The 26,749-nt window shown below is 36.7% G+C and overlaps 1 protein-coding gene across 1 annotated transcript in view; it reads left to right on the top strand.

Annotated features, from left to right (window-relative positions):
* Positions 1–26,749, top strand: part of ALG13 (ALG13 UDP-N-acetylglucosaminyltransferase subunit) — a 64,607-nt gene that overhangs the window by 13,881 nt on the left and 23,977 nt on the right. The window contains 18 exon segments of the mRNA XM_027607275.2: positions 6,827–6,852; positions 6,855–6,979; positions 6,981–7,019; positions 7,022–7,198; positions 7,746–7,829; positions 9,867–9,917; positions 10,648–10,694; positions 12,433–12,505; positions 16,985–17,066; positions 17,270–17,432; positions 19,283–19,358; positions 20,333–20,441; positions 22,243–22,307; positions 22,643–22,743; positions 23,783–23,910; positions 24,651–24,897; positions 25,946–26,059; positions 26,246–26,402. Of these exon segments, the coding sequence (XP_027463076.2) occupies positions 6,827–6,852; positions 6,855–6,979; positions 6,981–7,019; positions 7,022–7,198; positions 7,746–7,829; positions 9,867–9,917; positions 10,648–10,694; positions 12,433–12,505; positions 16,985–17,066; positions 17,270–17,432; positions 19,283–19,358; positions 20,333–20,441; positions 22,243–22,307; positions 22,643–22,743; positions 23,783–23,910; positions 24,651–24,897; positions 25,946–26,059; positions 26,246–26,402 (1,864 nt within the window).

The following is a 26,749-nucleotide window of genomic DNA, read 5'->3' as shown; positions in this document are numbered from 1 at the left end:
ACCTTTACAACTAAACCTTCTGTGTCACAGATAATGTATGCTTTAAAAAATTTTTCAGGCATGTACCTCATTTAATTAGTTGGAAATGTGAAGAAGTGTTACCTCAGAACTAAAACTATTAGTATTCATGTATTGTACTGCAGAGAATTTCCCTATTTGATCAGTGAAGAAATAAGACAATTCTAACAATTAAAACAAGTCACATTTGCAGGTTAAATTTTAATATAAAAAGCAGTAATTATAAAATGAAAGCATATCAGTTTTATAAGTCAAATAATGTTAATTATTTTAAGTTACTTGGATTTTCTTAAGTCTGTTTCATTTTAATCTGTACCCAGAGTACAGTGCCTAAAAGTTTTTAAGGCAATTATTTTTCTTTCCATTATTTTTAGAAGTGAAGAAACTATCAGTGTTGGGGAAAGCTCCTCTGGGGAGCTATATGTGAACTTTGGCTTGATTTTCAGTAGAATTTAGTTGAAATTGTTCTGGTTCTTACCTTTTTTTTTTTAACCAAAGATTTTTTTTTTTAAACCAAAGAATTTCTTAGTGAATTGTTTTGTAAGGTAGCAGCTAACAGCAGTCAATATTTAAGCACTTTTGTGCTAAGCACTTAACATTCAGTATCTTATGTAATTATCCCAGTAAGCTTAGGTATAGATGACAAAAAATTTGTACAGAAACATTTTTCAAACTTTGAAACAATTTAAAAGCAGTAGCTATTGTGCATTAAAAACTTGTTAACTTGAATGCTGAGGTTCCCTGCCTAACTTTGATCTGGCGTTTCTCAAATCTTCAGAAAGATTTGGAAAGTCTTTGTAAAAGATTCCCCTATGGAAAAGGCCAGATCAAAGTTAAGCAGGTAACTTTAGCATTCCTTAGAGCCTTTAATATTGCTGATGGACATTGTGAACCTCAAAGATTGGATTATAGTGTGCAGTATTTGCTGAAATTTTCACCCTGAAACTCTTTAGAGACACTTACTAAGAACTTGTGAAACAACATTGTTTGAGAACGCTAGTTCCCAAAGCTCCTGGACCAGCAGCATCAGCTATCATAGGAGAACTTTTTAGAAATGCACATTCTCAGGACCCACCCTAGACCTGCTGAATCAGAATCTCTGGGCATGGGGTAGTTTGTTTTATGGAGCCCTTTCTCTGTTCTAGTGGTTTACAGGATTTGGAGTAGTTTGCTGTAGAAGAATAGTCAATTGGGATTTCGAGTGCAATAGATACTTTGAAGGACAATATTAAATAATATGAAATGGCTATTACACACAGGATGAAGTCTACTATTATCCCGCAAGTTTTTTTAAAAAGTCCTATTGTACTGATTTGGGGAATGTAACCTGTACTTAACCATCTCTGAGCCTTTGTTCATCATTTCTTTTTTGATATGTGATTCCTCTTTACAATAATCAGACAATATATATTCCTTGTACTATTATTGATAGGATGTGAAAACTTGGACAAATTTCATAATCATTTGAAACTTGTTTCTTCATTTGTAAAATAGGAGGTCCCTGTAGCTATAAAATTCTATTATTTATTTTCCTAGTTTATTCTGTTGTTTTTACTTACTGAATACTTTTTAAAATTTTTATTATATCTTACGATACACATAAATAGTATAAAATATTAACTAGTTCTACAAGGTATATGACAAACAGTTCTGTGTCCCACTTCTTCCCATCTGTGATCTGCTTTCTGTAGTTAACAGAATATATTAATATATAAATAATATATATAAATATATATTCTGTAAAATATACAGAATATAAAATAAAATATTACATTTTATGTTTTATAAGTGAATATGTTCAAACTTGTTTTCATTTTTTAAATTTAAATATCATCTCTACATTTGCTAGTATGGAGGAGGAGGCTTTATATTCCTCTTCTACAGTCTATAGATGACATTTAAGTTGAAAAAAATTTTAGTTCTTGTGAGATCTGTTTTCAGTATTGACATGATTACTTAAGTACAATATTCACATCAGAGTCATGTAGTCAGTATTCATTGATTACATTCCTTTTTCTATTTACCTCATTTTTAATGTTTTCATTTGCTTGATTTTCTATAAAAATATTCTCAAGCTCTCCAACAGAGGTATACATCTTTCCTAGTATGTTTAAATAAATTAGGCTATCTTTAACTTTCATTATTATTTATTTTTGAAATGTCTGTGCTGGGGTTCTGACCCCTTTTAGGTGAACTGGTCATTGATTCTGTAGTCCTGCTGAATGTCTGCCCTGGGATTTCCCCTTCACCCTTATCCTAGAAACTCCTTTTGCTTCTCTCTTACATTGAATCTTCTGTTTCTAGGACTCACTGCCCCCCCCCCCCCCCCGTTGTGGTTTAACTTATTTTGGTTTCAAATATCCTTCATAGCTTCCTGAGAAAGGATGGTAAATTTTTTAATCTTTCATGTTTGGAAACACTTCTACTCCCATCTGATTGATAGCTTGGTATAGAGTTCAAGGTTGGAAATAGTTTTCCCTCACATAAGGAACTTTATTTTTTTCTAGCTTCTAGTTATTCTGTTGAGAAGTTGTATATGACCCAGTTTTCATCTCAAAGCTTTAGAGTCTTTATCCCTGGCTTCAGAAATGGTGTGTGCATTGCTGAACATCTTTTTTGCTTTTATTGTTCTGGCTACTTCATGGACCCTTTCGATCTAAATATAGGTACTCCTATTCTGCAGTGCTAGAATTTTCTTTTCATCATTATCACAATCATTTCTTCCCCGCCACTTTATCTTTTTGGGGGCCTCCTGTGTTAGATGTTGGCTATCCAGTAGTGATCCTCTGATTTTCTTGTTTTTTTTCTCTTCAATTTTGTCCATTCTGTGAGTTCCTCAACTCTGAATTCTTTCTGCTGCTTTTTCTTTGCAAAATCAGCATTTTTCTTGTATAGTTCTGTAAATTTTGACAAACATAATTGTGTAACCACTACTACAGTCAAGATACAAAATATATCACCCCCATACATCCCCTTTCTTCCATCCGTTTGCAGTCAGGCTTTTCCTACAACCCTAACTACTGTCAGCAACTGATCTGTTTTCCCTTTCTTTCCCAGTTTGTCATAAATGCAGTCATACAGTATGTAGCCTTTTGAATCTGTCTCTTTTTACTGAATACAATTCATTTGAGATTCATGCAGGTTCTTTTGTGTATCAAACCTCATTTTTTATTACTGAGGAGTATTCTGTTGTATGGATGTGCCAGTTCATTTACCAATTGAAGGATGTTTGGATTGTTTCCAGTTTGTGGGGGGGGAATCATGATTATGAATAAAGCTGCTATAAACATTCATGTACAGGTTTTTGTGTGAGCTGAAGTTTTCATTTCTCTTGGGTAGATAACAAAGTGGGATTGCTGAGTTATGTGGCAACTCTGGTTAACTTTATAGAAACTACTAAACAATTTTTTAAGAGTGGCTGTACTATTTTATTCATACCAGCAACATATGAGAGTTCCAGTTGCTCCATGTCCTTGTCAACACTTGCTGTTGTCAAGTTTTTTTTTTTTTAAATTTAGTCATTTTAAAATGTATATAATGATATCTCATTAAAGATGTACAGATGTCCATTAGACACATGAAAGGTTTTCAGCATTGTTAGCCATCAGGAAAATGGAAAACAAAACCACAGTGAGGTACCACTTGATACCCACTAGATGGGCTATGGTCAAGAGATGGACAGTAATTATGGATAGGATGTGGAAAAATGGGAACCCTCATACACTACTGATGAGAATGTGGAATGGTGCAGCTGCTGTGGAAGACAGTCTTGACAGTTGCTCAAACGGTTAAACATAGATCCAGCACCTCCATTCCTAGGTATTATCCAAAAGAATAGAAACATGTCCAAACAAAAACTTGCACATGAATGTTTATAACAGCATTAGTCATAAAAAGCCAAAAAGTGGGAACAACTCAAATGTCTACTAATTGATGAATGGATAAGTAAAATAGTTTTAACTATAGGATTAAAATATTGATACATGCTACAACAACATGGGTGAACCTTTTTTTTTAATTTGTTTCCAGTGCAAAAAGGTGGTTTTATTAAAGTACAGGGAGGGGACCCATGGGCAGAAAGAGCTGCCCATGGATGAACCTTTAAAGTCTCCTAGGTGAAAGAAGTCAGTTGCACAGGACCATATATTGTATGATTCCATTTATTGAAATGTGTAGAATAGGCAAAATATAGAGAGACAGTAGATTGGTGGTTACCTGGAGTTGATGGACAATGGGGGATTAGGTTGGTTATGGGTGTGGTTTCATTTGAATGTAATGAGAATGTTCTAAAATTGTGCCAATGGATGACAACTCTGTAAATGTACTAAAAGTAATTGAAATGTACACTTTGAATTGTATGGTATGTTAACTGAAAAGCTGTTAAAAATCACCACTTTTAAGTGTACAATAATTTTTAGTGAATGTACAGAAATGTTGCAACATCACGGTTTTAGAACGTTTTTTATCACACCAGAAAAGATCCTTTGCGCTTGTTTGCGGTTAATAAATATTCATACCCCAACCCCAGGCAGCCACTAATCTGCTTTCTCTCTCTATAGATTTGCCTTTTTGGTATATTTCATATAAATGGTGTCCTATATCTTTTGGAATCAAACCCCTTTGCACCTACCTTCTTTTACTTGGGTTTCAGTTTCTCCACATCCTTGGTGACACTTGTTACTGTCTGTATTTATTATAGCCATTCTGGTAGGTGTGTATTTATATTTCATAATGGTTTTAATTTGCATTTTCCTAATGACTAGTGTTGTTGAACATCTTTTTAGCTTATTAGCCATTCCTATATCTTTGGTAAAATGTGTAGTCAAATCATTTGGGCAATTTTTTAGTTGTGTTTTTTTATTGTTGACTTTTGAGAATTCTTTTTATACTTTTGATACAAAGATTTTTAGTCAGATGGGATATATTAATATTTTCTTCCAGTCTGTGGCTTGCATTTTCATTTTCTAACGGTGTCATTTGCAGAGCAAAAGTCTTTAATTTTGATAAAGTCCAATTACTCATTTTGTTATATCTAGGAACTCTGCCTGACTCAAGGTCTTGAAGATTTTCTCCTATGCTTTCTTCCAAAAGTTTTGAAATTTTGGTCTACATTTAGGCCTTTGATCCATTTTAATTATTGTATAAGATGGGAGGTATAGGCTAAAGAAAATTTTTTTTATATATGAATGCCATTGTGTAGCACCATTTGATGAAAATACTGTTTGTTGAACTACTCTTGAACCTTTGTCAATAATCCATTAGCCATATTTGTGTTGGTCTTTCTGTGTACTTCTCTTTCCTCTTTTTTTCCTTCTCTTTTTGTTGTCTTGTCTCTAATTTTTGTTTACTGCTCTTGTATTACTTTTCTAGTTGTTTTTCCTCTCCCAGTTTTGCCTTTTATTCCCTTCATCAAAATGAAGTATGTAGATTAGTACGTACCTTATTTTTAGTTTCAGTAGCAATAAATATGAAGAATTGGCATTTTTTTCTCAAAGTAAAAACTGCCAAAAATGAGTTAACTTATTCTCAGTGAATTTGTGGCCTTAGAAAAAGATGGTGATCCCTCTTCCCAAACCATGTTTCAGGACTTTTTCAAAAGGAGTAATTTCCCTGGTGTTCTGGTTTCCTTAAAGAAATTAATTACGGTAATTTCAAATAAAGGAAGTCAAGATTTTATTTCTTACCATGATTTTATTTCATTCCTATTTTATTATCGATACTTTTTTCTATAGGCAGGGCAGTCATGATAGCTACTGAATCCACAGATACAAGAAAAACAATTTTCAAAGCAGCTTAATTTTGCAACTTCTCCAAAGCCGACTTAGGTTCTGTTTAACACTTAAGAAAGGCATTTAAATAAAAGGAGACACTTGACAGTGGAATCAAGTAATGTAAGTGATCAGTCTTGTTTTTGAACCTTACAAATACAGCTGTATTTACTTTGGTTTTCTTAGAATCCAGAGTAGTTTTTCCAGAAAATTGTCCTAATAATACATGGAAATACTCTCATGTTCAACAGCTCTAATGCTGTGCCACAGCATTTTAAATGTAGTCTGTTAGAAAGTTTGTGGGTAAGACATTTTCTTTTATGCTGCTTCAGTTTAAACTTTCATTGTTTCCAGTCTTTAAGAAACACTTTTTGCATTTTCTCTTTTTGTTAACGCTATACAATAATTTGGGGGTATTAGTCAAGAATTGTATCTGTTTTCTAGTATAGTTAATGGATTTAGTTTCTGTGATCCTAGCAGAGAGTTGTTATTATCTAGGAGAACCAAATGAAATTACTTAAAACTCCTTACCTGAAATAACTAGGCAATTGCTTTAGCACTTTATTTTGCTTGAACTGTGATCTTGGCCCCTATAGATCAAGGGCGCCTCCAGCCCCTGACTTTCTTAGTTTTTGAAGATCTTAATACAGAAGTTCAGTAGTTAATTAGGTTTCTAATTTTTTCCTCTTGTCTACATGAAATTATGAGGGGAGCAGGGAACTTGGGCAGAGAATGTAGTTAAAAATTTGGGGCAGAAATCTTAAAGCGATATAATGTGGGCCAGCCTGCATCATATACACCTGAGTCTTGTTGCAGTCCCATCGCAGCCTCGTGCAGCAGTTGCCCTGAGTTAAGCTGCAAACTCGGCTTCTTTTTGGTCCCAAAGCTCAGCTGCTTGTGCATATTTCTCTCAACCTTGGGCTGATTGCATTAATCCCATCCTTCCCCAACAAGGTAGCTCCCCAAGTGCCTTCTCCCATGTCTTCTCAAGTCCAGTTCTCTATTCCTAGGAGCATCGGCTCTTCCTCTTCTTTTCACAGGGTCCCGACTTGTCCCGGGCAAGCCAGCCCTTTGCTTCTGCTCCTGAGAAGTGCCAAGATTCTGCAGCGCTGACTCCAACTGCCTTCTCATCCCTAGACTTTGGGCTCCTTTCCGGATACCTGCATAAGCAAGCCCTTGTCACTGCTACCCATTCCTACCTGCATCCTGCTTTTTCCTTCTTGCCACATTTGTGTTCCTTTCTCCCCTTCCCCACCTCCACCCCTGGCAAAATGCATAAAGGATGGAAAAAGTACAGCGGCCAGAAGTCTCTGAATGAGGCATCAATGGATGACTATTTAGGCAGCTTAGGGCTGTTTCGAAAGCTGACTGCCAAGGATGCTTCTTGCCTCTTTCGGGCTATTTCGGAGCAGGTAAAAGGACAACAAATATATCTTCCCTATACTGAGTTTTCAGGGTTTGACACATGGCATGGTACTGGAGCTAGAAGACCTGGAGCCCACCAGAAAAAAAAAATCCCTTTTCTCTTTTCTAGTAAAGATACCCAGGCCTGTCTGCCACTTACTAGCTTGGCGTATGCCTTTGCTGATGAGTCCAGATATATTGCTGTGCCTTTGCTGTCTTTCTGTTTTCTAAATGCTATTTGGAATGTAAGATAAGAATGGAATTACAGAGAACTTTGAAATGAATCTTGATCCTTTATAAGCAGCCCCTACTTTTCTAAATTTAGTGCCTAAGGAAAAATTTATAGGTTGTGCCCATAAGGACTAGAAAAAGGGTGGGGGTGGTAAGACAGAACCATCTCTTCCAACTCCAGTAAAGATGGCAAAAAGATTTTAGTAAGATCAGGACTTAATTTCCTACATATGTTTCGAATAAGGGGGACTTAGTGCCCAGTTCATTTTAATTTAAAAGCTATTTCAAATGACTGTTGACAGCTGGTCTTTCTCTTCTTTTTAGTTGTTTTGCAGCCAGGTCCATCATTTGGAAATCAGGAAGGCTTGTGTCTCATATATGAGAGAAAATCAACAAACTTTTGAGTCTGTAAGTAGAATATATAACACAAGGTAGAGATGTTAGTAGAGTGTGTAGCAAATGGGAAATGAATTTTGAGCCATCTACATAATGAAAATTAGGTCCTGCAATCTCCTCTCAATAGCAAATACTTAATTTTCAGCTGTCTTCCCCTAGCTAGCATGCTTCTAGACCACCTCCAGAATAAGATTGTTCTGTACTCCAATTAAAAGTTAAGAAAAAACAGTTCATCTGTATCCTTCCCACTACTTTCTACTCCCCACATACTGCCCATAATCTGGCAAGCCCTAAAAAGTTACATTTTGACTACTGTATTATCCATACCACTGTTTTCTTGAACCAAGTAATCATAGTTCACAAAGTTTGGCTATGTTAATATTTTTAAATGTATACTTCCAAGTATGTATAAATGGGAAACTCCTCTGTGCTCTTAATTCTGTACACAATGATCAGCCAATATGAAGAATCTTATAAAACCTAATTGTAAGGAAACAAATTAGGTTCCAACATTTATCTTCATGTGACAAACTGGTAATTGGTGCTCTGCCACTAATGATTGGCTTTAAAACAACTTCTAGAAGACATGTTTGAATACTTTGAAATATTTGAATTCTTGTTAATGGAATGAGGTTTTATCAAGGTCTGATTTGTATTGTGCCCTTTTGTGTGGCTTAAAAAAAACATTCTTAGCCTTTCCAGTACTATTTGTTTTCTTCTGACTGTATATTATGGGTATTTGCCTGCTGTTCGAGGTTTACTCTTAATTTTCTCAACAGGTTTCAGTGCATTTTAAAACTATGTGACGGCTTCTTGACTTTAAAGCTTATTACCTAGGAGTTAATTACACTCTTTACTACATCTGGGGAAAGGATTATTCATGAAATTACTTCAAATGCAAGACCATGATGTAAAACAGTGCATCTCAAGTATTTTTGTGCATACAAATCACCTGGGGATCTTGTTAAAAGTGCAGATTCTGATTCAGTAGGTCTGAGCTGGGGCCCGAGATTTCTGCATTTTAACAAAACTCCCAAGTGATGCTTGCTCTTGTTCATGATACAGTAATAGTAACCACATTTTGAGTAACAAAAGATTTGTGTAAAATTTTAAAACTTACATGGATAGATCTCAAAATAATTATGCCAAAGGAGAGAAGGTAGACCCTCCCCCAAAGTACGATTTCCTTTATATAAAACTCTAGAAAATGCAAGCCAGTCTCTAGTGATAGCAAATCAGTGGTTGTGTGGGGGTCAGTAGAGTTATAGAGGGACACAAGGAAACTTAGGGCTGTGATGGATCTATTCACTATCACAGTTGTCATGATGGTTTCCTGGATGCATACATATGTCAAAATGTATTTGTGCCATTTAAATATGAGCAGTTTGTTGTATGTCAGTTATACCTCAAGCTGTTTAAAAAGGGATTGAGAAAAATTAAAAAAACTTTGTCTAATGATATATGTACATGGAACTAGACATATATTCTGTTCCCCAAGTTTAATTTTATTTTTATTGAGGTATATTTTACACACAATAAAATTCACCATTTTAAGTTTAGCACTTTCAGTTTTGGCAATCATATTGTTATGCAACCGCCACTGCAATCAAGATTTACCCCAAGAAGGTCCCTTGTGCCCTGGGCTTTTCTGAAACTAATAAAATTCCCTAGTAAAGTTCCTCAGTTTAACTTTGCAAATGCATGTCTCCTATCAGATTTAAAATCCTTATAATTATTGGGCTTGCATGATTTATGAAAATTGTCAAGTTAAATTGGCATTTCAAAAGAAACTCAAAGGTGTTATAGTTGATGAAATGCGCTGGTATTGTGGATCAGCCAGACCATTTCCTAAGATAGTTTTATAGTCCAGCTTTTCTCCACTCATAACTTCTTTGTATGTGCAAATCTTCTTGAGGTGCTGTGCAAAATAATAATTTAATACCATAATTGAGCTGAACAAAAACCCATTGGAGGATAGTATTGCAGAATATAATCAGATTTTAGTAATGCTGTGTATTTGGTTAAGTCAAGTTTGTTTTATTTTTGAAGTATGTGGAGGGATCTTTTGAGAAATACCTGGAACGGTTGGGAGATCCCAAGGTAAGATCAAATATGGGGGTTTAATCTTTTCAGAGTTTTATGGAATAGTAAACCTAAATATTCATTCATCTGTGTCGCCTTAGCTAGTCGCAACCTATTTTCTTAAGTAGCCAGCTGTGTTGAATCAAATAGTTCTTGGAAAAGTTTAGAGGCTGGCAATTGACCTATTGTTTTGTATTGAATGTTGAGAATTGTGTGTCAGCAATTTTATCATCCATAGACTGTTTGCAAACAGGACAAGCCTAAGCCTTTTCACTTTAATGGGGGAGGAGGGATAGTAATGTTACTAGGAGGTCATTATTTTTTTATTCAAAAGTTCACCTGAATTGTAGTTACCTTTTATGTAGAAGTAAGCTCTATAAACACATATTTAATTAAAAATAATTTATATGATTAATTCCGTAGTTCTGGACTTCGCATTTACTAAGTACTCTGCTAACTTCATATTCTTAACATTAATTCCATTTTTATTGTGCCTTTTAAATCTCTCATATTACCTGTCCTTGTTACTTAATAGGTAACTGAGGAGGTCTTTAGGACTATTTTTTTTTTTCAGAATGTTAATGAGTAACACAATATCCCAAACCTCAAAACAAGTTAATAGTGTGTTCTACAAATTCTTCATCTAAAACAGTGCTAAGCATCTAAAATAACAATGTTGAACTTGAAGAAACTTTTATATCCTAGCTACAGAATGTTTTTAAAAAGTTTATGTACTACTTATATTTAGGAAAGTGCTGGCCAGCTGGAAATAAGAGCTCTTTCTCTAATTTATAAGTAAGTTAAATCTGTTTTTAAAGACTGAGTGTGTATGTGTGATTGTGTGTAAAGTTTCTTTTCAAGTCTCTCTAGAATTTGGGAAATTTGGATTTAATGTAATATGTAGAATGAAGGAGGTTTAAGCATTGTTAATTGGTGTTAATTTTTAGGTGGAGAGCCTCTAGCATTTGTGTCCATTTGAACGAAATAAAGGACTTAAGAACTGCTAGTGTTCTTGTAGGAAATCAGAATGTGTTTCTTAGAATTCTTGTGTATTTAACTTTGTGCCTCTTGCATGTGTCTTCACTGGGGCAGTATAGCTTCTAAGAGGGTAGAAACTGGTTCTTCAAGACAAAAAGATAATTAGATACTACAGTGCTTCAAAGGGTACGGTACCTAAACAGAGACACAGTATATCTGTGGTATTAAAATTTCAGAGGGAAATTATGAAAAGTAAAAAGGCTTTCTAAGGAGATGATAATGGAACATTTTGAGAACCATTGCTCTATCACTTTGTGGTCTTTAAGACAGCAAAAGTGGCATTTCTGGAAGCTGTGCAGTTTTGAAAAATAGTTATATAACGTAGGTTAGAGGCTAGTGGGAATCTTGTTCATCTGAGGAAGTTGATTTCTATATGTAAGACTCTTCACAATTTTTAGGATGGTGAGATGGCATATACGGTAGAGTCCAAACCCTCTCGTGGTACTCCCTCAAGTTAGTGTTTTGCAGCCTGCTCATTTCTCACTAAATCCATCAAGAAGTCGTATAGAAGAGGCATTGGACAGGTAGCTAATCAGTTGTTGCTTTTAAGTCAAGGGCCAGCTTTTATTTTTTTATTTTTTTTATATTTTATTTATTTTTAAAGATTTTATTTATTTATTTGACAGAGAGACACAGCGAGAGAGGGCACACAAGCAGGGAGAGTGGGAGAGGGAGAAGCAGGCTTCCCGCAGAGCAGAGAGCCCAGTGCGGGGCTCGATCAAGGGCCAGCTTTTAAATTGGCCTTCTTTCTATTTATGTATGGCCCTCGAGCTAAGAATTTTTAAAAAGTTGTTTTTTTAAAGATTTTATTTATTTATTTGACAGAGAGAGATAGCGAGAGCAGGAACACAAGCGGGGAGTGGGAGAGGGAGAAGCAGGCTTCCTGCCGAGCAGGGAGCCCGATATGGGACTCGATCCCAGGACCCTGGGATCATGACCTGAGCCGAAGGCAGACACTTAACGACTGAGCCACCCAGGCACCCTAAAAAGTTTTTAAATGGTTAAATCAAAAGTAGAATAATGCTTCATGGCATGTGAAAATTATATGAAATTCAAATTTCAGTGTCCATAAGTAAAGTTTTATTGGAACAGTCATGTGTACTTGTTTATCATGGTCTGTGGCTGCTTTCTTGCTACAAAGTCAAAGTTGAATAAACCATATGGTCTGCAAAAGGTAAAACACTTATTATCTGGTCTTTTACCAAGTAAAATTTGCCGGCCCATGCTTTAAATAAGTGGGGAGCCAACGTACAGCTGGTAGTCTATCTTCTTTACTCCTCCTTTCCCCAAATTAAGGTTCATTTTAAAAATCCATGGACCTTTAGGGACAGTTAGCTGTCTACTTTGAATTAACATTATTTAGCCTCTTAAACATTTGGATTATTTTGTATGAATAAGGTGGACAGTTTAAAAGCCCACATACTTGTTCTTATAACTATCTCTTGCATATACTAAATTATCTCTTTTCAACCACCTATGTTTTCTACCCATGTAGTCGGGATTTCATTCTTTATCGCTATCCCGGAAAGCCTCCAACTTATGTCACAGATAATGGCTATGAAGACAAGGTAAGAAGATGAGCGTTTACTAGAATAAAATAAATTGATGCTACTGGCTTACCAAGATAGTAAGAAATCATCCTTTGTTACCAAATTAATGGGAATAAAAGCACAGTCTAAATGCCAAGCTTCTGTCACTAGCCTTTTCCTCTCCGTTCGGTTATCCTCAGTGTTGTTAGCCACCCTTCTGAACAGATCTGATCTTAGCACTCCTGTAATAGGTTAAAAAAAAAAAAACCAACAACCCAAAACCATAATTGGCTCCTTGTTGACTAGAAGATAAGGTTCAAACTTGGAAGTTAGGCATTTAGTCCCTTAAAGGGTCCCAAACCTTTTCATCTTCATTGTCCTGCAACTTTAGTATACCATTATTCCAGATAGTCTGGTTTTTATACTTTTTTTCTTTTCCTTTGTATCTCAAATGTTAATTCCTTTGAAACTTTCCCAACTCCCCTGGAGTTATTTCCTCTCTATGTGTTCCTCTAGTACCACCCAAGTAATTACAGCATTTATCACATTGTGTTTGTTTTCATGTCTATTTCTCTCATTCTGAAAGTTTCTTGAGGACAGGACAGTGTGCTATTACTGCCTAGTAAGGTACTTGGAAAATAGTAGGAGGTTGTTTTGTTGGTTGAGAACTCTTGGCAGTTAAACAGATTGCTCTGCAGCATATAATTTTTCTTCCAAAGAGTTTTCAGAAAAGCTTTTATCCTGATTATTTGATTAGTGAGTATAGACTATACAGTAATTGCATTTTGCAAGTCTTGTTTCACACGGTGGGCCATAATTCAGGCAACATTTTGATGATCATTAAGACAAGACTAGACATTGGGAGAACTGTTAGGATGTTAAAGTAATCTAGACAACAAAAGACCTGAACCAGGCAAGTGGCATTAGGAATAGAGTAGAATGCAAGAGAAAACTTAGAAAATAAGTATAAATTGGGGCACCTTGTTTTATCAGTGGTACTGCCATCTAATTTGTTTGGCAACATTAAGCCCCTCTAATGTACCAGGTACTTCACTGGGCTTTGGGGACACCAAAATGAATACAACATGCTTGTTCTCCAAGGGCCTAACAGACTATGAAGACAGACATGCAAATAGTTAATTTTACAGTGAAGTGGTAAGTTTTATAATAGAAGTATGTACAAAGAACATAGAAGAAAAAGTCCTCTCTGCGTGAGAGAGTTTAGAAAGTTTCCTGGTGATAGTGGTATTTAAGTGGAATATCAAACAATGAGTCCAACAAGTATGAAGGGCAATCTATTCAGAGGAGTTGTACAAAGACGTGGAAGCAGCAGACGCTTTCGGACTCAAGTAGTTGGTTGGGGGAGAGGCCAATGCTGTAAAGATAGGCTAGAGTTACATAATGAGTGGGCCATGCCAAGAATTTGGCTTTTCGGAATAGTTGTAGCTTTTTTTCCCAATATTTTATTATAAAGATTTTTAAAAATACAGAAAAGCTAAAAGAATTTTATGGTGAACATTCTAATTCCCACCACTTTTAGTATCCTTATTTTATCACCTATCCATTCATCAGTCCATCTTAATTTCTGGTGTATTTTATTTTTAAAGATTTATTTTTTTAAAGATTTTATTTATTTATTTGACAGAGAGAGACACAGCGAGAGAGGGAACACAAGCAGGGGGAGTGGGAGAGGGAGAAGCAGGCTTCCCGCAGAGCAGGGAGCCCGATGCGGGGCTCGATCCCAGGACCCTGAGATCATGACCTGAGCCGAAGGCAGACGCTTAACAACTGAGCCACCCAGGTGCCCCTCTGGTGTATTTTAAAGTAAATTTCAGACATTCAGTACAATTGCTTCTAAACACTCATTCATAGATTTTAAGCAAGGATGTGACATAATCAGAATTCTTTGAGGAAGGAAGAGTGGTAGCTCTTGTTATTTTTTTTTTAAAGATTTTAATTATTTGATAGAGCACAAGCAGAAGGAGAGAGGGAGAAGCAGGCTCCCTGCTGAGCAAGGAGCCTGATCTGGGACTCGATCCCAGGACCCTGGGATTATGACCTGGGCCGAAGGCAGCCGCTTAACTGACTGAGCCACCCAGGCGTCCCAAGTGGTAGCTTTTGTATTTTAGCAATTATATACAGCATTGCCGGAGAAGAGATTTAGACATTTAGACCTTTACCAGGACTCTAAACCTGCAATTTAGTTTTTTTCCCTGACATTTTATTCTGTGAAAATTTTCACATAGAGAAAAATTAAAAGACTTGTATAGTGAACATTCATAATCCCTATCACCTAGTTCCTACAGTTATACATCTCCATTTTTAAATGAGTCCTGTATATTTTACAGAGATATTATTGAGCTAATCAAGGGGAAAACCTCATCCATTGGGAACCATAAGAATACAAAATGTATAAGACCTTTTGAATGTGTTCAACCACGAGAATATCATGTATAACTCTAATCTGTAAATGCATACAAAGCTAATACTTAATCAGCACTTGGGCATTTGCATGCACAGGATAATGTGTATATGTATGATTTGCAAATGTATAAAGTATGTTTGTTCATCTTGAAATTTAAATATGAAAAAGCCAGTTGGCAGCAGGGTACTTGTGTGACACCTTGCTTTGTCAAAAACTTAGTTGCTGTTTCTCAGTTCAGGCTCAGTTCAAAAATGACTTTATTAAAAGCAGTAAACATTATTGACTTAACTTTGCATTTTACATAGTTATTCAGTATCAGTGAATGCCATTGGAAGGTAGCCATCCATCTTCACTTAGCCTCTTTACCTAGAAAGATGTACTTCTATTAAAAACAAAACTTAAATCTGAAAGGTAGAATAAAAAGCCCTCATTCATGCTTTTCAGTCTCCTGTGCTTCAAAATAACAACTATTAAGTTTGAGTGGGTATCCTATATCATTTTCTTAGCATTTATTTTTTTTAATATAGATGGGCTCATACTAAATATATTACTTGTTCTTTTCACCTATCCTGATCAGTAATACAGTTCTACCTCATTTTTTCACTAGTTTAATGTCCTGACATCCCACTTAACCTACCCACAAGTGTGTATCAGAGAACTGTTATGTTGGGATATCCCCAGGAACATAAAAGCCATCATGTCTAGTTTACCTCTTACAATCAAAATGGAACTTGCCACATGAATAAATTACACCATTATCTCTGGGTTTTTTTTCCTGCTTATTTATTCAGTTCTGGTTAGCTGGATTCCTTTAGCTACTCAACAACTGCCACCAGTTATTTACCTTTCTTAGTTGGAGTTTCAAGTTTTTCCAGTCCAAGGTACAAAGGGCTTCTCTGCTCAAAATCTGTTCGCTGTTCTTTTGGATTAATAAACTCTTAAAGGCAAATACCCCTTCGGGCGTGTGATACTTCATAACTTAAACTTTACTGTGAGTTAACTTCAGCTTACTCTGAAATGAATTATATTGATGGAGTTGGAATTGTGATTTCAAGAAAAAGCTGGGGAAGAATAACAGACTTGAGATAGAGAACTTTATTATTGGAAGGAGTAAGCCCAGAGTAGGTAGAAAGGGAGCAAACAGGGTGCTTATAGTTTTCTGCCAAAGAAGTTTGGTGGCAACATCCTCCTATAGAACAGAGAGAATCATCTTTGGTACTTAGGTTTCTGGTACCAGAGGTAGCTTCAAAATAAAATAGACTTAATTGCTAGGTGTTAATCCTTTACACAAGACAGGTTTTTGAACAAAAATTTTTTTAAAAGGCTTTGGTGCTGTTATTCAAACACATTTCATTATATAGAGCCCATAGGCATTTTTAAAAAAATACTTTGGTTAGTAAGCATGGCTTTGGATTGTTGTTTGGGAAAACTAGAGATTAAAGATCAAAGAAATTAACTCATTTTGTAGACATCTCAGTTCCTTAATTCATTAAGGAAGTCTCTTTAGCAGTATTGCTCCTATATGGTGTATTCATATATTGCTACTTAGTACAAGGGATAACATTTTGAATAAATTAAGTCTCTCCCCCTATATCCTGAGTTTAGAGATTTGGGTATTTAACCTAATTTTTCCAGTCACTTTTTGAAGTTAAGCTGGGTCTTTTGACTTCTGTTAGGATTTCTATTAGATTTACTCAGTCAGTTTATAAAAGTTCCCATCTTTTTGCAAATTTGTGGATCAGTACTTGTGTGGTATATTCAATGGGAATGTGATTTAGGCTCACAGTGTAGCCTTAGTAGTGATTTTAATCTTGGCATTTAAAAGTCACTTTCAAGAAAATCCCTTTGACTTCTAGCTTACCATTTATCTGTATTTAAATTTAAAAAAATCACTTTGCCTCAGCTTTCTTGAGACATCATGTTAAGTGAAATGAGTCAAAAGTACTGTATGATATCACTTAATCTGTGGAATCTAAAGTCATGTTTTTAAAAACATTAGTTATCAGTTTCTAGTTAGCGATTTAATTTCAAGTATTTCGTGGTTGTAAGATGTGTAACATTCACTTAATTCTGTGTGTTTTTCTTTTCTTCAGATTCTACTCTGCTATTCAAGTAATGGCCATTATGATTCAGTATACTCAAAACAATTTCAGTCAAGTGCAGCTGTTTGTCAGGGTATGTGAAGGCTGTATAAATGCTTAGGTATATTTCAGATGATTTTTTTTTGCCCATCTTTAAATTGAAGGACCCGCCACAAATAGCTCTTTTAAGACTTTGTTCATACCTATTGAAATTGTATACTGGTTTATGGCTATTTTCACATTGTTATAAAGAGATCTTAATTTGACAATTGGAGTTTTGGCTCTTTTTTCCTTTAGCTGTATTGTATGAAATTCTCTATAAAGATGTGTTTGTTGTGGACGAAGAAGAGTTGAAGACTGCAGTTGAATTGTTTCGAAGTGGTTCCAAAAAGAACAGAAACAATGCTCTGACTGGCAGTGAAGATGTCCATATTGACTACAAGAGTTCAGCTCAGGATAGGTAATGCAGGGAAAGGGGATGTCAACTACATGATCATGTTTCATGTTTCTGTGCATCATCATTTGCAAGTGGAAGGGGCTTGACAAGTTTATAACTTACACTACACACATGTATATGGATATACATTTTTTAATGGGGGAAGAGAAATTTTACCAAGAAGATATGTTGTATTTTGAGATGTTCAGGAATTGGAGGTTTGATCCAAGTCAGAATCAGTTTTTTTATTGCTGGAGGTGACTTTAGAACTACCTAACCCCATGATTCTCAAACTTCAGTTGTATACAAAGGTATACTTTACAGTGCTTGTTAGGCGTATTCTTGGGGCTACTTTTATAAAATTTGAGGTCACAGTGGCGCTAGAAATCTTCTTTTTAAACAAGTACACCCCGTGTTCTCATGTAGGTAGGCTGTGGACCTGGACCATACTTTTGAGAAAAAACTAATTCTAAACCAGCACCATCATTTTGTTGGTAACTGAGGTTCCACAGTGGTTGCTTGACATATACATCCAACTAGTAGAAAAGAATCAGGCTAAGGGAAGTTTTAGGAGCTTCGGAGTGTCTACCTTTGGTACTCACTAGGAAGGTAGTTTGTGGCCTCTGAAGAAACTGTTAATAACAGATTTGGTCAAAAATTTTGTGTTAGAGATAATAAACTAGGCATTGTCTTGTATTTATTCTTGATTCCTACTTCTGTCTAGGAAATTCAGATAGGGTTGGTGCCAGTCAGGTGTCACCTTGTCTTTTTGTCTTGCTTGCAATTTTATTTCTTGGATATTTGTGGCTTGCAATCTTTTTTTTTTTTTTTGGGTAGAGGAGTGGTTTTTAATTTTTATTTTTAAAGATTTTATTTATTTGACAGAGACACAGCGAGAGAGGGAACAAGCAGGGGGAGTGGGAGAGGGAGAAGCAGGCTTCCTGCTGAGCAGGGAGCCAGACGTGGGGCTCGATCCCAGGACCCTGGGACCATGACCTGAACCGAAGGCAGATGCTTAATGACTGAGCCACCCAGGTGCCCCAAGGAGTGGTTTTTAAAACTTATTTGGGAATGCAGGGGTAGAAGTTGCTTTATTCTTCACTGGTGACTTGTCCTAAGGACGTCAGGCTTTATGGAAACTATAGTAGTAAAAAGGCAAGATGTATTACTTATTGCTGCGTGACTGTGACCGTATTACCACAGATTTTGCAACTTAATATACACTTATCTCACAATTATATGGGTTGGGAATCTGGGCACAGTTTAGCTGAGTCTTCAGCTTAGGGTCTCAACAGGACTGCAATGAGGTTGTTGGCCAGGATTGAGTTCTTATTTCAAGTTTTGACTGAGGAAGGATCCACTTTTCCACTTAACGTAGTTCTTGGCAGCATTTAGTTCCTTGCAGCTGTGGGACTGGAAAAAAAAAAAATTTTTTTTTTTTGGTGGCTGTCAGCCAGAGGTAACCCTCAGCTTCTTGCCACATGGGCTTGGTGAAATATGATTGCTTGCTTCCTTATAGTCAGTAAGAGAGAGGTCAGCAATACAGGCACTACATTCTTATGCACTATAATAACATACCTATCTTGGTTAGAAGCAAACTTGAGATAGGGGAATCATACATGGATGTGCACACCAGGAGGCAAGGATCATAGGGCCATCTTAAGAGATGGAGGTATGAAATTTAGGAGATAATCTGCTAAGTATATTGTAGCACATACTTAGATAAAGGAAGCATAAACGTAAATGTTGGGGTAAAGTATTTGCCTCATTTTTAGACCTGAGCTACTTTACCACTAGGTGGTGGTATAGTCATTAGACTTAAAATTTAGCTACTGCATTTATATAAAGCTCTTTGTTCTAAATCTTTCAATTAGGACTGAAGAGTTGGGTGCCTGCTGCAGTGTTGAAAATATCCCAGAGGGGTACAATCAAGGAACAGAAGAAGCAAAGGTTTGAAATTTTCTAGGGAAAGAATTTTCATAATCTTGGCTTGCAGCATCATAACAAAGAAGTTAAGGTCAGGTGGTCCATTCTAGTTATATGGTGTGGGGGAGGAGTTCAGGTTTACCTTTGTGGAAGTTTTAATCTGAAAATGTAAAATGGGTGCTTCATGTTCTCTGAATTTTTATTCTTAATGGAATTGTTTGGATTGTTTCCAAGCAAACTCTGAACACTTGAGAATTTTCAGAAACTGCTCTTTTTCAAGTTAAAGTAATGTTACAGATCTAGTAGATACTTAGTTTGTAATCAGTCTTCTGATGCTAAGGTTTCTTTTTGTCATTAAAGAATATAATGCTTGTCCTATTCAAAGAAAATAGGTAATAATCCTGTTTAGAGAAAGGGAAGAGATTTTTATCATCTTTATAGGACTAAAATCAAGCAGACCTTTAGTTTGAGGCTCACTAAATAGGGCAGATACTATTATAATAATCTATGTATGCCCCAAGTGCTGGTAATTTGGGAACAGTAACAGTATTAGATGTGATGAAATTCTAGGAAAGCAGAAGAACAAGGTAATTTCTTTGGAAGTTGTAACAGATTTTGACCAAAGTGAAATAAAATTTTCAGATTTTTTTCAGGTGATTTTAGGGTACCGAAAAAGTCGCACCTCTGTGTTGTATATCAAGATGAGATTTATTGAATAGCCTGACTGAATCTTTAATCTGTGTGGATTGATTTATATGAGATGTATCCTGAGTTGTAGACAGTATTTCCCTTCTGCCATCTAAAACCTTTTATATTATTTGCATATTGCTTCTTTAATGTCCTGATTTTTAACATACACAATAAAACTTATGGCATTTATTTTTTTAATAAAAAAGGGAGGTGTATGTACATACTTTAAAAAAGAACTTTATTTTTTTCATAGAAGGGACACTAAAGCTAAGGATGGTGAATTTGTAGCATGATTATTTTTGTTTTAGTCTCCAGAAAGTCCATCAAAGATGCTCTTCCCATATAAGGTGCTCAAAGCCCTGGATCCAGAAATCTATCGTAATGTAGAATTTGATGTTTGGTTGGACAGCAGAAAAGGTAATGAAATATCAATGGTGTACTGTTGAATCCTGACAGATCCAGGGAAAAAATTTTGCAAATTGTTTCTGATGAGATGTTCTTAATGTACTGTTATAAAAAAAAAAAAATAGCCTGGTACTTTTTAGCTCACTCAATACATGATTTTATTTTATTTTTTTAAGAGATTTTATTTATTTGAGAGAGTGAGAACACCACCAGCAGGGGGGCGGGGGGCAGAGGGAGTGGGAGAAGCAAGCTCCCCGCTGATCAGGGAAGGGAGCCCTACTCAAGTAGGGCTGGATCCCAGGACCCTGGGATCATGACCTGAGCCAAAGGCAGATGCTTAACTGACTGAGCCACCCAGGCGCCCTGTATATTCTCATGATTTTAAATCCAAAAGAGGAAACAAATAGGTTTAGAAGTGGGAAGGGATCTTTCAGAATCTGATGTTTATCCAAGACTTTCAGTTTTGCAAAGACTGTGTGGAAATAACTTAGATAACTTTAAGAGTACCTGAAACTTGTTGGGGTTCCTGGGTGGCTCAGTCATTAAGCATCTGCCTTTGGCTCAGGTCATGATCCCAGGATCCCGGGATTGAGTCCCGCATCGGGCTCCCTGCTCAGTGGGAAGCCTGCTTCTCCCTCTCCCTCTGCCCCTGCTTGTGTTCCCTCGCTGATGTCTCTCTCTGTCAAATAAATAAAATCTTCAAAAAAAAAAAGGCCCTGAAACTTGTAACTGCAAATAAGCTTATCTTAAATTTAAAATGTTAAGACTACCCTCACTGATAAATGAATAGGTCAGGCGTCTGCAAACTATGGCCTACAGACCAAATCCAGCCTGCCAGCTGTTTTTGTTTTGTTTTTAAAGATTTTTATTTGAGAGAGCGAGAAGAGAGAGAGCACATGAGGGGGGAAGGGTCAGAGGGAGAAGCAGATTCCCTGCTGAGCACAGAGCCCGATGTGGGACTCGATCCCGGGACTCCAGGATCACGACCTGAGCCGATGGCAGTCGTTTAACCGACTGAGCCACCCAGGCACCCTGCCAGCTGTTTTTGTATGGTCCAGTGAGCTAAAAATGGTCTTTATATTTTTAAATGGCAGAAAAAAATGTAAAAGAACAGTATATTGTGACATATGAAAATTATATGAAATTCAAATTTACTGTCCATTAATAGTTTTATGGCAGAGTTGAGTAGTTGTGACAGGGTCCGTATGACCCACAAAGCTTAAAATATTTACTCTCTGGCTCCTTAAGGAGCAAGTTTGCCAACTTTTGAAATAGGTAATTGTTTATCTCCTTCCAAGAGAAGTTGATCAAATTAGCCCTGAAAGCTTCGCTTTCAGGGTAGCCTTTAATGTTTCATATTCAACTTCTTGAACCTTGGTTAACTTAGGTATAGTTAACAATCTAACAATCTAGAATGAGGTTAAGACCCTGTGGAACACAATAAGTTGTTAAAAATAACACGTTACTTTGAAGAAGCTGTGTAGTGTTTTTTTTTTTTTTTCTTCTTTTTTAATCAAGGTGTGTTACTTCAAATTGTACCTTACTGGTGTTTGACCAACTAAGATTACAACCTCCCAATTTCCACCTATCTGTGTTCTTTAGCACAAAACTATTTTGGTAGGTCTCCTTAATTGACTATAGAAATGAATATCAAGAGTAAGAGAATGACCCTTTAGGACCCCCCCCCCCCGATTTTACCTTATAGTAGTAGCATTGTCAAAAACACTGGTAAAAGTAAATTAGAAAATTAAATGATGTAAAATGGGAAAGGAACCCATTCGGATGAGCTTGAATCTTCATTTTCTTTTAATAGAACTTCAAAAATCTGATTACTTGGAGTATGCTGGGAGACATTACTATTTGGGAGACAAGTGTCAGGTTAGTTCATCTTTTAAAAACTCAGTCATTTGTTTCTCCAAGGTTGTGGTTTTAGTCATTAATATAAGTTCAACAAGGCTCATTTACAAAATGCTAAAAAAATTTTAATGTTTGTTAAATTTTAATTACAAACTTATGTGAGAAGATGTAAGGATCTTCCAGCATGTGTCACCTATATTAAATCAGACTGGATGGCAGTGTTGATTATCAACTGCTTTAGTAAGTAGATACTGAACTCCATTTGGGGAGAAGTTGTATTTTTGTTTGGCAGAAGATATATCTGTCAGTAGATTTGGAGATTGGATGTATTTTTACTGTCTCCTATCCTCTTTCAGGTTCGCTTGGAATCAGGTGGAAGATACTATAATGCTCATATTCAGGAAGTTGGAAATGAGAACAATTCAGTAACAGTCTTCATTGAAGAATTGGCAGAAAAGTAAGAATAGTATGGTTTGTTAAATTACTAAAATCTTTGGCTCTTGATGCCTTTTGTAATATTAAATTGAGAATTACCAGAATTACCAGATGCTAGTAAGAAATTCAGTTGCGGTAAGATGACTTACCGCAGATTGTTAAAAGCACATGCTGAAGTATGAAATCTCAATACTCCTATATATGAATAGTTTCCAAATCCCTAGGCCCTAGCCAGTTTACTAGAAATATTAAATACAACAGAATTCTGGTATAAAACTGTTCATACTAATTGGAAAGCTAGTTTGCTGACTGAGCCTCTGCCTATATTAAGATAAACTAGTCTAGTCATTCTCAAACTTTAACATGCCCCAGAATTACCTAGAGAGCTTGTTAAAACAGATCGATAAGTTCCATCCCCAGAGTTCCTGATTTCAGTATGTCTGTGGTAGGGCCCAAGAATTTGAACGTCTGACAAGTTTCCAGGTGATATTGATGCTGTTGGTCCACTTGAAGAACCATTAAACTTGCTTATGCTGCCTGTATAGTAACCAAAAAAATCTCAGTAGCTTAAAACAATAAAGTTCATTTCTTGCTCACTTAGCATTTCATAGTGCATCAGCAAAGGGGGGCCCAGGCCAACAAAAGTTTTATCTAGACACAGTCTTCCGTGATCGCAGGGAAGAAATGAACATGATCAACCATGTGCTGGTTCTTAAAGCATCTGCTCACGTGTTATTGGCCAAAGTGGATTACATAGCTGAGCCTGAAGTCAGTTGGGTGGGAAAATACAATCCTCTTCCAAGGAAAGGCAACAAATATTTGTAGACTACTCTGTCAACAGTATTTCCTCTGGAATGTGATATGTGCTACAAATAGCTGTAAAATTGTACAAACTACTCTTAGGTTTTCTAACCTAAAAAGAAAACCTCAATAGGGTAGCTAGTGTCAACAAGTTTAAGTAGAATACACTTGAAAATGAAGCAGGACGGGTGAGGGTATGTATATCCAGTGAGAATTAAGTCTGTGTTGCAGTGGCTTATGGTGGTGTCTTTAACTTTAAGGCATGTGGTTCCACTGGCTAACTTAAAACCAGTTACCCAAGTCACACCTGTTCCTGCCTGGAATGCTGTGCCCAGTCGGAAAGGAAGAGGTTACCAGAAAACCTCTGGGGGCTATGTCCCGGAAATGGGTTTGTATACTGAAGGTTTTTATTATAGCCCCCTTCTTGTACTTACATCTTTAAAAAGAAAAAACAGACAACATAGATAAGTCTTGTTCTCTGGTAGTTTTTCAACTTAGGCGTTACTGACATTTTGGGATGGATAGTAACTTTGTTGTGGGCAGCTGTCCTGTGCATTCTGTGCATTGTAGGTTGATTAGCATCCCTGGCCTCTATTCACTAGATGCCAGTAGCATCCTTCCCCACAGTTGCAACAACCAGAAACGTCTCCAGACATTGCCAAATGTGCCCAAGGTGGGGAAGGGCAAAATTACCTGTGGTTGAGAACCACTGTTCTAGGGGACTTCATATAAACTTAAGCTGGAGTGGATTTTAGACTCTAAAACTTCAAGGGAATAGATTTCTCAAGGAACTAGGAAAACACCTCTTAGAAGCAGCCAGTGGCATTAATAGGCATAATTTCTTGGAAAATAGGTAATGTAGGTGACTGACCAACTATGTTTTGATGATCAGAGCCACCTGTATTAAAGATAGTTCTGAGATGTCCATTGATATGGAAATTACCTGCTGGTTTTGCCCTTCCAAATGGAAGATCTAATACATCCTTAAGGAATACAGACATTCCCTCCCTGTATTTATTTGGTTTGTTCCCTTAAAAAAAAAAGTTGTAGGCATTTGGGGGAGGGGAGGACTGGATCTTTTGCTTTGGTTATGAAGCTTATTTGGCTGCTTCTTTGTTTGCCTGGAAGCTGTGTCAGAGATGGACATGAAACAACGGAAGAAGATGTTCAAAAAAGTTAGAGGAAAAGAGGTTTATATGACTATGGCTTACAGTAGGGGAGATGCCCTCCTCCCGCCCAGGCTTCAGCACAGTATGCATTATGGGCATGACCCTCCAATGCACTACCCACCGACAGCTGGCAGTATTATGTCTAACGAACATTTTCATCCTCAACATGCCTCTCAGAGACAAGGTCGGGGATATGGGATGCCCAGGTAAGGCTTAACTGACTTTCAAGATAATGTGCATCTCTATTTATGTATTATTGTTTTTTTTAAGATTTTATTTATTTGAGAGAGAGAGACAGAGCATGAGCAGGGAGGAGAGGGAGAAGCAGGCTCCCCACTGAGCAGGGAGCCCAATGCGGGGCTCCATCCCAGGACCCTGGGATCATGACCCAAGCCAAAGGCAGAGGCTCAACCGACTGAGCCACCCAGGCGCCCCTCTGTTTATGTATTGTGACTAATTCCTGGACAGAATTACAGTAGAATTTAGAAATGTCTTAGCAGTTTAGCTCCCTTTTGTAATGTCTGCATAGAGGATGGAACTGATGTATACTTAAATTTTTGTCAAATGAATTTATTGGGAGATTTATATTCTCACTGTCTAAGGAAATATGGAATGGTTGAAGACATGCTAGGGCTGTCAAGTTGAATGCCATGTATTTTACTCTGTATCAGTTAATAATGGATAGGCCTAATGCCAGTAGTGAGGAGAGTACAGCTCTTTCTGTTAGGACAATTTTATTTTATTTTTTAAAAGATTTTATTTATTTATTTGACAGAGAGAGACACAGAGAGGGAACACAAGCAGGGGGAGTGGGGGAGGGAGAAGCAGGCTTCCCGCTGAGCAGGGAGCCTGTTGTGGGGCTCAATCCCAGGACCCTGGGATAATGACCTGAGCTGAAGGCAGATGCTTAAAGACTGAGCCACCCAGGCACCCCTATTAGGACAATTTTATTTTTTATTTATCTATTTTTTAATATTTATTTATTTGAGAGCGAGAATGAGATAGAGCATGGGGCGGGGAGGGTCAGAGGGAGAAGCAGACTCCCTGCTCAGCAGGGATCCTGATGCGGGACTCGATCCCAGGACTCCAGGATCATGACCTGAGCCGAAGGCAGTCGCTTAACCAACTGAGCCACCCAGTTACCCTCTATTAGGACAATTTTAGAAAGATGTGTTAATTCTATTTAAGTGTAAAGATTGACGACTCAAGCACTAGTGAATAAAGAGTTTTGTTGTCCTTTCTCTTCATTCTTAGGGATTCATCTCGCTTTATAAACAGGCATAACATGGAGGGCCCTAAAGTTGGTTTTTACCCTGGCCCAGGTAAAAGATGTTGCCAGAGCTATGATAACTTCTCCTATAGATCTCGGTAAGTGAATTTTAAATGTTGAAAATCAGAAAATGGGTAAGTTTGGCTTCATTGCTGAGCAACAAATAAACATGGATTAAAGTTTTTAGAAGTGTCAACACAGAGATGTTTGAACTGTTACTTAGAACTGTTACCACCAAATTTTATCATTCTTTCCCCTTTTCTCTGAACTACTTAATACTTAAGTTCCTTTAGACGTAGTCACCGCCAGATGCATTGTATGAATAAGGAATGCCAGTATAGCTTTGCCCCAGAGAGTGGACAGATGCCCAGGGGCTTGGAAGAAACCATTACCTTTTATGAAGTTGAAGAAGGGGATGAGACTGCTTATCCAACTTTACCTGTAAGTAGGTCAAAGATTTATTCAAAAAAGCTGTTTACTTTCTCTCTTTTTTTCTTTAAAGTAAAGGCAGTGTGGATAGATTTTAGATTTTGACAAACCACCAAATAAAGCACTTCTGGAAAACAAGAATTTTTATCTTAGAGCTTTTAAAAGATGGGAGAGGAGAACTTTTTAAAGCTATTAGAGAAAAGGGGTAGAGGTGGACCAATAATCTTGCTTTACATAGTATGGGCTAATATTTTCTGTTTTCTTGATCGTTTTCTCATGTTTTTTTGATTCTCAAATACATTAAGATATATTTACAGCTTTTTTTCCTGAACTGCATGTCTATGTGTGTGTCTTTGGTA

The sequence above is a fragment of the Zalophus californianus genome, chromosome X (genome assembly GCF_009762305.2).
Source record: "Zalophus californianus isolate mZalCal1 chromosome X, mZalCal1.pri.v2, whole genome shotgun sequence".
NCBI classification, from domain to species: Eukaryota; Metazoa; Chordata; class Mammalia; order Carnivora; family Otariidae; genus Zalophus; species Zalophus californianus.
The sequence above is the reverse complement of the archived record's forward strand: the minus strand, read 5'-3'. Positions and strand labels throughout refer to the sequence as shown.